General features: G+C 36.9%; 1 protein-coding gene across 1 annotated transcript in view; it reads left to right on the top strand.

Annotated features, from left to right (window-relative positions):
- The window catches only part of LOC149808185 (transcription initiation factor TFIID subunit 2-like), a 134,246-nt gene that overhangs the window by 24,047 nt on the left and 95,805 nt on the right, over nucleotides 1–14,394 (top strand). The window contains exons 9-13 of the mRNA XM_089974372.1: nucleotides 2,554–2,672; nucleotides 6,024–6,137; nucleotides 8,250–8,349; nucleotides 11,925–12,125; nucleotides 12,633–12,725. Coding sequence (XP_089830498.1) covers nucleotides 2,554–2,672; nucleotides 6,024–6,137; nucleotides 8,250–8,349; nucleotides 11,925–12,125; nucleotides 12,633–12,725 — 627 coding nt within the window. The remainder of the gene's footprint in view (nucleotides 1–2,553; nucleotides 2,673–6,023; nucleotides 6,138–8,249; nucleotides 8,350–11,924; nucleotides 12,126–12,632; nucleotides 12,726–14,394) is intronic.

The raw sequence follows: 14,394 nt of genomic DNA on the forward strand, positions 1-14,394 counted from the left end.
GCAAGCATAGCTGCCAACCCTCACGAATTTGGCATGAATTTCATGACTTTTTCAGCGATTCACGGACTCATGCCGCGAGTCCAAAAGTTCACAATTTCTCCAATTCTCAACTATTTTAAATCTTTAAAAAATTACAGATTTCCCGTTAAGCACTAATCGTGATATTGGCAGTTGCCGAAATGGTCTGGTACTGCTGGTCGCGATATTAGTAGAACTACAGCCGATTAGTACAGTTGGCCCGGTAGCAAGCATTTTAGCCTATTTTAATCAATATGTATAAGGGGGGCCCCGAGTGGCCGAGTGGTCTAAGCGCTTACCGTTCCGGATCACTGCCATCTCACCTCTGTCTGCGTGGATTCGAGTCCAAGGCTCGGCTAGCGTGGATATGTGGGAAAGCCTGCCAGTAGCTTCTCGTGGGTAGGTGGTTCTTCCCTGGGTTTTCCAAGGTTCTTCCTCCACCAGTTATACTGGCCGCCATGTATAGCCTATCATGTGCTAAAAAATGGCGTTAAACTCTAGAACAACAAATCAATATGTATAAGAGTAGTTTTACAAATGCTTTTGAGAGAAACTGGGGCCTAACTGGAATTTTGCTCTGCACATGCATCACCAACACTGATTTGAGTTACCGTTCAGCATCACATGTAAGATCTTGAAAATGTATTCACCAGCAAGGAAAAAGAAATGTATTGCTCAAAAAGTGAAGTTTAATTCAAAAATAGGCCATGCATTCTGCCATTAAACATTGATATACATCATGCTTTTTGCAAGCAGTGTGCCACAAATTTTAGTATTGGGCATGGTGGCAGAGACAATGTGAGAAAGCACATTGGTTGCAAAAAACACGTAGAAGTTGGGAAAATTTAGAATTCACAGATTTCAGCTCTGGAATATTTTAAGCCATCAGCGGAAGACCTGCAAGCTACCAACGCTGAAGCATTATTTGTGAGTTTTCTTGTTGAACACAATCTACCTTTATCAGCTGGAGACCATGCTAAACATTTGTTCCTACAAATGTTCCCAGACTCGAAAATCGCTTCTAAATTTTCCTGTCAAAGAACTAAAAGTGCTGCAGCTCCTGAGCATTCCTCACAGCAGTAGTGACAGTGAAAGAGTATTTTCTCTAGTGAGGAAAAATAAGACAGACTTAGGGCCTCCTTAGCTGCAGAAAATTTGTCAGCAATTTTAGTCACCAGGATCAACCAGCAGGCAATATATCTAAACTGTTTAGAAAACAAATTTATGATCAAGCAGTTGAGGAAGTTCAAGTCTGCCACAGTATCATGTCTTGATAAATAACCACAAGAACACGTGAAGTTTATGAATACCATAATAAATAGAAATGCAGATATATTTCTGCATATATGTAGTGTTTTAGTTTTATATTGCAATCTTGATATAGTGTAGTATTGATGGTCAGAGTGGATGGAGTTATTGTCGTAGTATTTTTCACTAATTCATGTCAAAATTCACGACTTTTTATCCCTATTTTCACTAATTGCGAGCATGGAAGGTTGGCAGCTATGGCAAGTGCCTTAGACCATTTGGCCACCCTGGGTCCTTAGTTTTCATTGGCTCAACAAATAATAATGTAAAACAGCCTTTTACTAGTATGTTTTGTGCAATACTCAGATGACAATTATTTCAGTTGCCATGCATAGTGAATAAAGTTTTATTATAAAATGACTAAAAACTTACCATAATGAGACTATTTCCTCAGTATTTTGTAACTTTTGGACATCATTAGTTGTCTGCAGCATCGAATTGTCTCCGAGTATAAAACACAGGCAAGTTTTTGTGGAGTAGAAGGCTTTTCACCTCATCCAGAGTGCCTTTGTTTTGGAGTTGTTTTCTTATATTGTTCTTTAGGACTAGGAAAATATTCTCTATGGGAATGAGATTTGGGTTATGTGTTGACCACACTTACTAATAAATTTTGATGTTCCTTTTCCATTCTGTCACTTTTGACTGATGCACATTTGCAGTATTATCTTGGCATGGTCTTGGTTTGTATTGTTAGTGGTTCACAATAGGCCTTAAGCAGTTTGCAAGGGTGTCAGTATACTTGGCACTGTTTATGTTAACATCTACAAAGGTGTCAGTGTACTTGGCACTGTTTATGTTACCATTTACAAGGGTGTCAGTATACTTGGCACTGTTTATATTACCATCTACAAGGGTGTCAGTGTACTTGGCATTGTTTATGTTACAATTTACAAGGGTGTCGGTATACTTGGCACTGTTTATGTTACCATTTACAAGGATGTCAGTATACTTGGCACTGTTTAGGTTACCATCTACAACAAGGGTGTCAGTATACTTGGCACTATTTATGTTAACTTAACATTTACAAGGGTGTCAAAATACTTGGTACTGTTTATATTCCCATCTTGCCTGTTTTGGTGTATTGAAATGTGCACAGTGTGTTTCAATAATGGGGTCAACAGAGTTGGCACTCAACGAAAGGAATAATGTTTTCCCTCTTGAAAATTAAGGGGTTTGTCATCTTAGTGTACATTCTCGCAGACTTTTGAAATACATTTTTCTCTGCAGGTATTTGAGTTTTATGAGGAGGTGATGTCCAGTCGCTACCCCTACTCCTGTTACAAACAGGTCTTTGTGGATGAGAGTTATGATGAAGTCATGTCCTATGCCACCATTTCCATTCTTAGGTAAATTCCCATGAATATTTTAGTTTTGCAAAGCACACATTTTCATTTTTATCACATTATTAATTTAATTATATATCTCTAACTCTATATCATCTGTATTTTGTGCCTCTATTGCAAAAATGTAAATCTTTTACTAAATGTTGACCCATGTAACAAAGTTAACATTTTTACTGACTTGGTCCCAAACTGGTCATATCAGTGGCTTCTGTACTAAATGTGTATCCATGTAACAAGCTAAACTGTTCATTTAAGTCACATATGTACGAAATGTATATCCATGTAACAAGCTAAACTGTTCATTTTAGTCACTTATTACTAAATGTATATCCATGTAACAAGCTAAACCGTTCATTTCAATGACTTCTCATCTAAATGTTTTTCCATGTAACTAGCTAAACTGTTCATTTCAGTCACTTCTGTACTAAATGTTTATCCATGTAACAAGCTAAACTGTTCATTTCAGTCACTTATGTACTAAATGTATATCCATGTAACTAGATAAACTGTTCATTTCAGTCACTTCTGTACTAAATGTTTATCCATGTAACAAGCTAAACTGTTCATTTCAGTCACTTATGTACTAAATGTATATCCATGTAACAAGCTAAACTGTTCATTTCAGTCACTTATGTACTAAATGTATATCCATGTAACTAGATAAACTGTTCATTTCAGTCACTACTGTACTAAATGTATATCCATGTAACAAGCTAAACTGTTCATTTCAGTCACTTCTGTACTAAATGTATATCCATGTAACAAGCTAAACTGTTCATTTCAGTCACTTCTGTACTAAATGTTTATCCATGTAACAAGCTAAACTGTTAATTTCAATCACTTCTGTACTAAATGTATATCCATGTAACTTGCTAAACTGTTCATTTCAATCACTTATGTAATATATATTTACCCATGTAACAAAGTTTAACATCACTATCCCCTTGGACATGAACTGCTAGATCAGTTACCTGGGACAAAAACTGAACATGTCTATTTTTTCTGTACAAAATGTTTACCCATGTAGCAACGTTTAACATTATCACCTGAGACAAAAACTGGCTATGTCAGTCACTCCTGTACTGAATGTTTACCCATATAGCAAAGTTTAACATTATCACCTGAGACAAAAACTGCCTATGTCAGTCACTTCTGTACTGAATGTTTACCCATATAGCAAAGTTTAACATTATCACCAGAGACAAAAACTGGCTGTCAATCACTTCTGTACTGAATGTTTACCCATATAGCAAAGTTTAACATGCATCACAGTCACCCAGGACCTTCATGTGTTTTTATTTAAATTGGGTAAATTCAGGGTTGGCTAATGAGTGAGATTTTAGATGTTGCTGCTAATTTATTCCCTCTGGTTATGAAAGCACCACCTTTCCTTAACTCTCAAGAATCACAGGTCCCTGACATGTAATGACTATATTAGAAAGAAAACATAAAAAATGAGATTTTTTACTATGACAATTGAATAAAACTATAAGTTTAAAAATCATACTGTACGAACTCCTGATGTCCTTGGGTATGTCCAGCCATGCATTCAGTATCCACACTTTGGTTTCCATTTGAAATTTCAAACCATTTGAGACATTTCATTGAAACTCGATCGACATTTTAGACTAGTAATCCAAATGAGCCCTTTGCTATTTTCATAATTCTTTAGTTTAAAATGTTTTTTTGTTTTGTTTTTGTCCTTTTGCCTCAACATCTATCCATCCATAATTGATGTTTTGATTTCTGCAACAAGACTTCAAAACTGTTCCAGATATCTCTGTGAATCTTGGTACACTTCTTAGAATCATTTTTAGCTGTTCTTTTTGGCATTCAAAATTCTTTGGTTCAGTCATTTTTATGCTTGTGTCAGTTTATTTCTCCATCCATCCATTATCAACACTTCTCTTTCTGGGGTACAACTCCAAAATCATGTAATATATCTTTATGAACTTTGGTAGACTTAGAGTCTATCTGTACATGTGCTATTCAGTTTTGCTTTATATTTACATCTACTTGTTCATCCATTCATTCATCCATCATTCATGGTTCATTTTTGAAGCATAAGTCCACAGCTATTCAAGGTTTCTTCCTCAAATACATTACCCAATCATGATACCTTAAGAGAACTACCACTGCCTCACAAATCCATCCCTCCCAGATACTACTTGTAGCTAATGGTTAAATTAATCTCAGGATGACTTTTCTGCTACTTTGTCACAAAGGAGTAATTAACTGACAGTCATTATATAAGCAGTGGACTGGTTTGGGGTGGATAGGTGGGAATGTATTCTTATGATGACTTTTTTAATATTGTCATAAAGGAGTAATTAACAGATGGAGTCATTACATAAGAAATGAACTGGGATGGGGGTGGGGAATGTCATCTTATGGGGAATCTTTTCCTCAGCAATGTCACAGAAGAGTAATTTACAGATAGAGTTATTATATAAGCAGTGGACTGGGTTGGTGATGGGGAATGTGATCTCAGGATGACTTGTTTCAAACATTGGCATGTACGAATAATTAACAGACAGAGTCATTGTATTAGCAAGGGACTGGGTCAGTGGGGTGGGAAATGTAATCTCAGGATAACCTTTTTAAAATTGTCACAACAGAGTTATTAACAGATGTAGTCATTATATAAGCTATAGATTGGGATGGGGTTAGAGATATGCTATCTTTTGAATTAAAAGTATTCTTCCTATTCCTTGTAACTATTTGAAAAGTAGGTGTTGGAATTATCATCTGGTAAAGGTTTCTTATTGGAAATGTCACCAAATTTGTTCGTTAAACATTGGCTTGTCATGGAGAAATAGTGTTAACATATGATATGGACTATAATAATTAATTATGTGATAGTTTCATTAAGGAAGACAAGCTGTCTTTAGGTGACTTGTTATATGTATTAAACAATATAATATAACAAATTCTTGCCATGGGGAAGCTCACATGCTGACATCGAGGTCAAGCTGACCTAGTCAAAGTAGTGAGAAACTACCAGGTCATCTTCTCATGTAGATCAGCAGGCGGCCCTGGTGTAGACCAGCATAATTGGATCTATTTGCAGCATTGATATGACATCACTGTAGAGGACATGTACAAGGAAACTAGAATTGTCAGGTTGTCACTATGTAGTTATTGGACTGCAAAGGCTGCCCAGTGACTGAGAAGGTCTCTGTTTTCCCAGTAAGAGTAAGACAGTTGAGACTGAAAAGGGGCAATACCCAAAGAACTGGAAGCTATCCAGATTCGTGGAGATAAATGAAATGTCCCATAAATTTATTTCAGATCCATATGCAGATGGGATATTTGGAATGGCACAAATATGATTGTTTTGTAATCTATTTTCAGCACAAATTTGCTGCACTCAGCCAGAATTATTGACCAGACGATCACTTCTAGGAGGCTGATGGCATCTGCTGTAGCACAACAGTTCTTTGGATGTTACATTTCCATGCAGTCATGGTGAGTAAGAGTAGCCATATGAAATTTGCTCGGATTTAGTTTTAAGTTGATACTTTTATTAAATAAATTCCATTCAAACAACTCTCTATTACTGCATCATTTTTGGATGGATTGCAAAGCAGTTATGGCTTATGGAGTGATGTTGTAAGCCCATCGGTCCACCCACCTGTCTTGCATGTTAGGGTTTGCATTTTGGTCATTTTCTCAGACATTGTTTTTGGTAGAGTCAGATACTATATCACTGAATGAAAAGTATGTCACTGTGACCTTTATTTCAGGTCCAGCATTTTTCAGTGCTAAGTGCAGTTAGCTTGTTTTCTCAGGCACTATTACCTATGAAGTTATGATAACTCATATTTAATTGCATCATAAGAAGACCTACAGATCAGTGAAATGTAGGTTTACTTTGACCAATACTTTATGATCTGTTTTTGGTTAACTTTTGTGCCAGCTTAGTTTCTCTTGGTTAGGGTTGGCATTTGATCACTTTATCAGACACTATTACTTACAGTGTCACAAAAGTTAATATTTTATATATCATCAAGAGTACTCCACTTTTCAATTACTGCTCCAGTGGCCTAGTGGTTAGATAGTCCGCCTCGGAAGTGGGATGTCGTGGGTTCGAACCCCGGCTGAGTCATACCAAAGACTTACAAAAATGGTACTAACAGCTGCCTCGCTTGGCACTCAGCATTAAGAGGTTAGTGTTAGCACTGGTCAGCCTGGTGTCAGGATAATGTGACTGGGTGGGACATCATACTACATGTCCGTGGCATGATGCCCCAGTGCTAGACATCACTATAAACTGCCACACTGCAGACATCATAGCAATATGACTGAAAAATTGTTAAAAGCTACATTAAAAATCCTAATCACACACACACACCACTTTTCAATAAAAATCAGGTTTCTGTGAGCTATATTTCACAACCTAGTGCAGTGATGTTTGCTAATCATTGTATTTAGCACATTTTCTCAGGCACTTTTGCCTGTGGACTTAAATGACTCAGTACAAAACTGCATCATCAGGAGTGTGCCATCTATCACTTAAAATGAGGTCAGTGTGACCTATATTTCATGGCCCACTTATTTTTTTAACCTTTGTCTTTAAGCTCAGTCTCTGAGACAGAATTTGCAGTGAGGTCATTTTCTCAGACCTATTACTTTTCGAGTCACATAAAATAGTATTTAGATGCATCATATCTAGAACTGCACAGTTCAGTGAAAATTATGTAATTGTAACTTTATATTTCATGGTCCAGTGATATTGCTTAATATTTACATTTAGCTCATATTCTCATTTTCTATTGGCAATGGATTCAGATAACTTGATATGTAACTGAGCATGAGAATGCTACTGCCATCAGTGAAAACTGTTTCATTGTGATTTATATTTCATAATTCACTGAATTTGGTAACTTTTGTGTTTGGCTTAGTTTCTCTGCTACTAATATCTCTTGAGTCAAATAACTTGGTATTTAGTTGCGTCATGAGGAGTACTACAGCCATCACTGAAAAGTACATCACTGTCACCTATATTTCTATATTTCATGGTCCATTGATTTGGATCAACCATTACGTTTAGCTTAGTTAATGTTTTACGTTTAGCTTAGTTAATGTTGGTAGTTACGTCATTTTCTCAGACACTACTCAAAAGAGTCCATGAATTCGTGTTTAGATTGTCAATCTGTGTTTCCAAGGGGCCAAAAAATCAACAAAGTTTGGTATCTTACGAATGAAAATCAGCTTCTTTGTTTCCAAGGGGCCAAAAAATCAACAAAGTTTGGTATCTTACAAATGAAAATCAGCTTCCTTTATTCATTGTTTGCAGTCAGGCTATTGTTTGCAGTCAGGCCATACCGCTATTGATGGTTTCCTTGTTAACTTTTGACCCAATGTAAGTAAACTTTGCCTAGATGAAGAGTTGATTGAATTGTCCTATAAGAAAATCTGTTCTGTATTTGTGGTTCAGTCACTTATGTCCTTAAGAATGTACAGAGATATTGCGTTAAAATCATTTATATAAAATTCAGAATCAACTCAACTCAAAGAAAAACAAGACAACTGTCATAATGGCTTATAGTTAGATAATGTTTCGTATGTGTTTCACAGGTATGATGCCTGGCTGTCAAAAGGAATTGCAGCCTATCTTACCAGTCTGTACATGAAGAAAGCCTTGGGAAACAATGAATATAGACATCATGTTGCTGCTGTGAGTAACTCATGCAATGTAATTCCCTCTAATTCCAACAATCAGATCACTACTTTGCTTCATTTAGACAATTTTACACAAGATTTGGTCAAGAGGTCTGTTGTTACGGAGATGCCATCCTTTCTGGATTCTGTGGAATTATTATGAATTTCAGGTGAAAATGCTGCATTCCATATTATATTAAAAAAATTACAGAAAATAAAAATGTTAGTGGATAAACTTTTAAACAGGAATTTTGCATGAACACAGGTACCGGTAGTGAGAAAAGTACTTTAGCACCAATAAATTTGACTGGTATTTAGGAATAAGTTTCTCAGTGTGACACAGAATGTTAATATCAAGGAACCAGTTAACTAGACTATGATAGTTGAACAATGATGGTGGAAGTGAGGTGATAAAGAAGATGCAGATGCATGATAACTCATGAGGAAAATTAATATTTATAGTTTAGGGACATGCAGCTGTTTGGTCAAAAGAGATATGGTCTAGTATTATACACAAAATGGCACAAAAAAAAGACAGCATTCATCTTAGAAATGAATCAGTGGTGAGTTTAGTGGGGAATGTTGGTGGCCCCTTCCACCACCACCAGAGCTGAGAATGTAAATGCCATCAGCTACGATAATCTCAGCAGACATTTCACTGTCTCTTCCATTGCCTGGAGCTACAGGTGTTGATTGGTGCAGGAAGCAATGATACATTTTCTCAGTTTAAGGCAAAGGTTTCCCCTAGGTCCGTCTCATTCCTCAGTATAAGTAACAATAGTTCTGGGAAGTGTACCCCCTTTTCTTGGCAGCCCATTGAGTGTATGGCCTCCCCACTTGCCCATGCATGGCTTCTAGGGGGCATGGGGATCTTTATGGTTCTTTATGAGCCATCAGTCAAGGTAGTGACACCTGATGATACTGTCCTGCATGCTGACAAAGTTGTCCAGCCATCTGAGCCATGCATTTTACCTTCAGATTGTCTCAATTGGTCAAATCTGAAAACCATACCAGGAATATGGGGTCAAACAGTATTGAACTGTATGGATATCTTAGTGACATATCCTTCCATCTTTCCACTCATGCAGCATGGGTGATGCTGGAACACCACAGGTACTGTATTGTATTGATTGGAACATCCACTCTATCGCTAATACAGCAAGATCAGTACCACCTCATTGCTATTACTTCTTGTATCATTTTCTGGCTCACTGAGGAGTTGAATAATGACCCATTTACAGAGCAGTTCACCATTCCAGGCAGATATCTGACTGCTTCTGCTAATCTTCAACAAGTGCAACGAGATCCTTATTTGATTACTGCAACTTTTAAATTGCACTGTGTCCTGACATTATGAACAACACCTTTTGGGTCACCCCTGGTTTTTGGGGGCAAGATAGAGGAGGTGAGGACCTTTCCATCTTGTAGCTCATTATCAACGACCCTAATCAGTCTCAACCCCAAGGAGAGATGATCTAAGTCAGAGGGACAAGGGATTGTTCTGAGGAGAAACACAGAACTAGTCACAACCCCAGTCTAATGTCAGATGACAGCAACCAACTCACTACAGGATGCAACATAATCGGCTAGGGTATTGTGGGCACATGTGTGTGTGCAGGAAATAAAGATTTTCCCACCCCAAACATCCTAACTCCTACCATTGACTTACCACCTTGGCACCAGAATCCTTACTTTTGTCAATATTTTTTCAGAAAATGGGTACAGTCCATACTGTTTTGGTTGGGCTTAGGTTTTTATTTATCCAACCCATTCCTTTGTCATCCTCTCTGCTTGTTATGACATCACATTCAGACCCAAATTATCTAGTCACTAATCAACAAGCAGGTGGTGGAGATTGTTTGCAACTGCTGTCTCAGGAGTTCTATTCAAGACTCTTCCTTGTACAAATAGCAAATGGCAAGCTCAGGCTGGTTATTGACATGAGCTGACTCGATATATTTCACTGCTAAAGTTCTAGATAGAGATGGCTCAATCAGTCTGATTCATCAGAATGGAAGAGTTTGCATTTTTGTCTTGACTTTATCGATGCATACTTCCATGTCCCTATACATCCAGCATCATGGAAATTGTTTTGATTTGTTTACTGCAGAAGAGGTTTTCAAGTTTGAGATCATCAGTTCAGCCTAAACGTCAGTCCTTAAATTTTCACCACTGTATTAAATTGCATTGTCTTTTTCTTCTGGTTAACAACATCCACAGCAGTGGTGGCTTATCTGGACAGTGTCCAGGCACCAGAATTGAATGGTATCCGTTTTACATCATCTCAGTTCTCTAGTCAACTGTGAAAAGTCTGACCTCTGACCATCCCAAAATTTAGTCCACCTTAGTATAAAATTTGACTTCTTCATGTACAAGTGATGCCTGTAGAATCTGCTTCCAACAGGGAATGACTTACTGCAAAAGAGGTTTTGGCACTGCTTGGATTATTCATTGAGTCAGTGTACCTGACGTCTTTTCATCTGCCCTTTACAAGTGACACTGCTAGCACAAAAGCACCCCTCTTCCAGTGCACTCAATCAAAAGATCAAGATCACAGGCTGAAGTGGTTTATGTGATTATCATACCCACAAGTCTTCACCACATGAAGATCTCAGCCCATGAAATTAAAGCAATCTCTGTGAGACTTGCTTTGGGACACAGTGTTGCAATATGAGAAAGTTGGCATGTGTAGTTAACGTTCTTGAGTTTCTACCTCTGTGACCTAGCTTTCCAGAGAATCTGGTAAATCCAGTGGCTGTGGCCCAGTTATTCACCAGACCTTGCTGCCATCAGCACAGTCTGTATCGCAAGCATTTCTAGTGCTTTCACTTGATGATTTGCCCTGAGTTTTTTGTTGGTAAGAAGAGTTTAATAACTCTCTACTTAACTGGTTATGATTGTCTCAGGCTATGTGACTGTCAGCTGTGCTATCTGACTGTCAGCTGTGCTATGTGACAAAGTGAGGAGAGTGGGTTATGTTTCATATAGAGAATCCAGTCTTTTTCCCTCAAAGGATGCTCAGGATAGAGTAAGGATGCTCAGCATTCCCTCCTCCTGTTACCTATTCTCGTAATGTTAATGTGATTTGGGAATGTATTTGAAGGAGAAAGAAAATATTTGAAGTAAATTGTTTCTTCAAAAATACTTACCTGATTAGATTACTTTGACACCCTCCCGCTTCCCCACCTTGCAAGCATACTTGATGATCATCATTCAGCCAGCTTAAAAATACTGACACTTATTTGTAAAAAAAAATATTAGGAAATGAGAGATAATAATAGTTTTAATTAAGTGCTTTAAATAAGCTGAAGAAATACAGCAGAGAAATAGGAACTGGTCGCAGAGTGTTGTAGGTACCTCTAATTCTGTCTTGTTGAATCTTTTTTTCTTCTTCGTGGGATCACTTTCAACTCATTGTCTTTTGTTATAATGTCCATTGTATGGGTTATATTTTGAACAATAATATACAGTCATTAAACTTACAACAGAATATATAAATATCTACATATATTTTTGGTTCTCCTTCAGTCAATAATGTGCATAAATAATTTTTATCTATAGTTCAAAGAATGAATTTTTTTTGTGTGACAGACACTTAAGGAAGTGTATGAGTTTGAGACTCGTGTTGGAGGAATTGTATTAGACCCGTCTGTGAGGGAATCGACTCACCCATTCTCCATCAAGCACCCACACACCATCAGCCCTGGGTACCATGAAATTTACAAAAAGAAGGCCTTCCTTGTTATCCGGATGCTGGAAATACGGATTGGACCACCGATTGTTATACTACAGGTGAATTAAAACAACTTATTTATCAGGCCTCTGTCTTATCTAACTTTTCAGATGTTCTGTTTTGAATGAACTGTTTGATATCTGTATTTTTTAATTTGTTTAGTCTGCAAAAAATACTTCCATATTAATAGAATGAAGCTTAAAAGTACATATATTCAAGGTTTTCACCAAAAAATGGAGTGTTCTTTTTGTTCACATATTTAGAAAAGCTGTGCATTTTCAAAATAAAAATTTTCTAACTTTTTTTAACAATGGCATGAAGTATTCTCTTAAATAGTTTTTTCTTCTCTTTTTAGATATTTTATTGTCCTTTGTTTATTAATCTGTCATGATCCACTGGATATCATAAATTGAGAGAGCCTACCCCTGGGTCACATACAGGAATAAGTTGGTAGGAGGTTAATTAGATGACTTACCAACTTCTCTTTATCCATATGTATGTGTATATTTCAGTATGTTTCCCCAATTTCCTTTGAACACTGTCTTCTGGATTTTTTTCCTGTGCAGGTGTTAAACAAGCTGTTGGCACTAGCTAATACAGCCTCCCAACAGAAGTTTATGTCAAATAGCTGGAGTAACATGCTGCTATCCACAGACTCAGTAAGTACCACTTTGCTTCCTCAAACCCCCCCCCCAACTGAGTAAACATGAATGACCCTATACAGACCAATTACATTGTGATAAAATATGTCCCATTTCTCTCTTCAAAGCATGGCTCCAGATGGCCTAGTAGTAAAATATGTCCCATTTCTTTATTCTAAGCAGGGCCTCAGATGGCCTAGTGGTAAAATATGTCCCATTTCTTTATTCTAAGCAGGGCCTCAGATGGCCTAGTAGTAAAACATGTCCCATTTCTCTATTCTAAGCAGGGCCTTAGATGGCCTAGTGGTGTAAAGTGCTTTACAGATTATTCACATCTCACCTGTCTGTGTGGGTTTGAGTCTTGGCTCAATAATGTCAATATGCAAGATGGCTTGACATTAGCTTCCCATGGGTCAGTGATTCTTCCTGGGGGCTTCCTCCACCAGATATACTGGCTTATCATGTTCTAAAAATGGCATTAGCCCCCAAAAATCACAAATCACTTCTTCACTCAAATCAGTGACCATTATGCTTCATAAATAATACATAAAATTACATTTACATTTACATTTGAAAATTAGTATCAGTTAGATGCAGAGGTTTACATAATTCATAATTTTATGAAAATTTAGCAGTGCTTATATATTTTGTGAATTGTATTGTTTTCACCTTTATCATAGTCCTCATGGAACAGAATAACAGTTTACTTCATATTTTGAAAGTCTGTCTTATCTGACGTCTGTAAGGAAAGAATATTTAAATTTATCCTCACATTTGACTACTATTGAAAGTCATCTTCATATTTATACTTTTGAAATTTATCCTCACATTTGACTACTATTGAAAGTCATCCTCACATTTGACTACTATTGAAAGTTATCCTCACATTTGACTACTATTGAAAGTCATCCTTACATTTGACTACTATTGAAAATCATCCTCACATTTGACTATTGATGTGGAAGTGATGACAGATCTTGCTCCCTCCTTTGGGCAGTCCAGTGGCAGAGATGCTGCCTTTGAATCATGCAAAAAGTTCACAAATAATCGTACTTGGAAAGCTGTGATGCACAAGAACTCACACAAATTAGTTCAAAGTCACTCATGTAAAAATTCACTTTCTATAGAATTTTTGTTTAACTGTTAAGATAAACTTAATAAATATGAACCTAACAAAATTTAAGAAGGAATGATGCTAATTTTATCAGAATACCTCTGTCCATTCCAAAGTATGCAGATATAGATTAATACAAATGGAAATCCCACTAATTATTTACAACATGTGTATAATAGATTGGTTTTGCAATTGATTCTCTTTTCCTCTCATTTGTGCATGCATTAACTTTTGTCCATTTCCAGAGAATGAGGTTATTGACATTGCTGGAAAATATTTGTTTTTTGGTCCATTTCTAGAAGGTCAGGTTATAGTTATGGCTGGAAAGTTTCTTTTCAAATTCAAATCTGTGGTTGCACATATGTGACTGGCTGAATGAAGAAAGTGAAGAGTGAGGCATGGTTTCTCACCAAAGGGAGGACTTTAATGCAAGGTTAAATAAACCACCAAAGAATAAACCAAAATTTGAAGCAGGCTTTCAGAAATCCAAGGTGGGAGGTATGCTGTGTAATATTTGCCAAAGTTGTTGTGAGAAAAACCCACTTACAAATCAGAAATCATCTGTTTCAATTA

The sequence above is a fragment of the Sinohyriopsis cumingii genome, chromosome 1 (assembly GCF_028554795.1).
Source record: "Sinohyriopsis cumingii isolate HCF-2022 chromosome 1, ASM2855479v2, whole genome shotgun sequence".
NCBI classification, from domain to species: Eukaryota; Metazoa; Mollusca; class Bivalvia; order Unionida; family Unionidae; genus Sinohyriopsis; species Sinohyriopsis cumingii.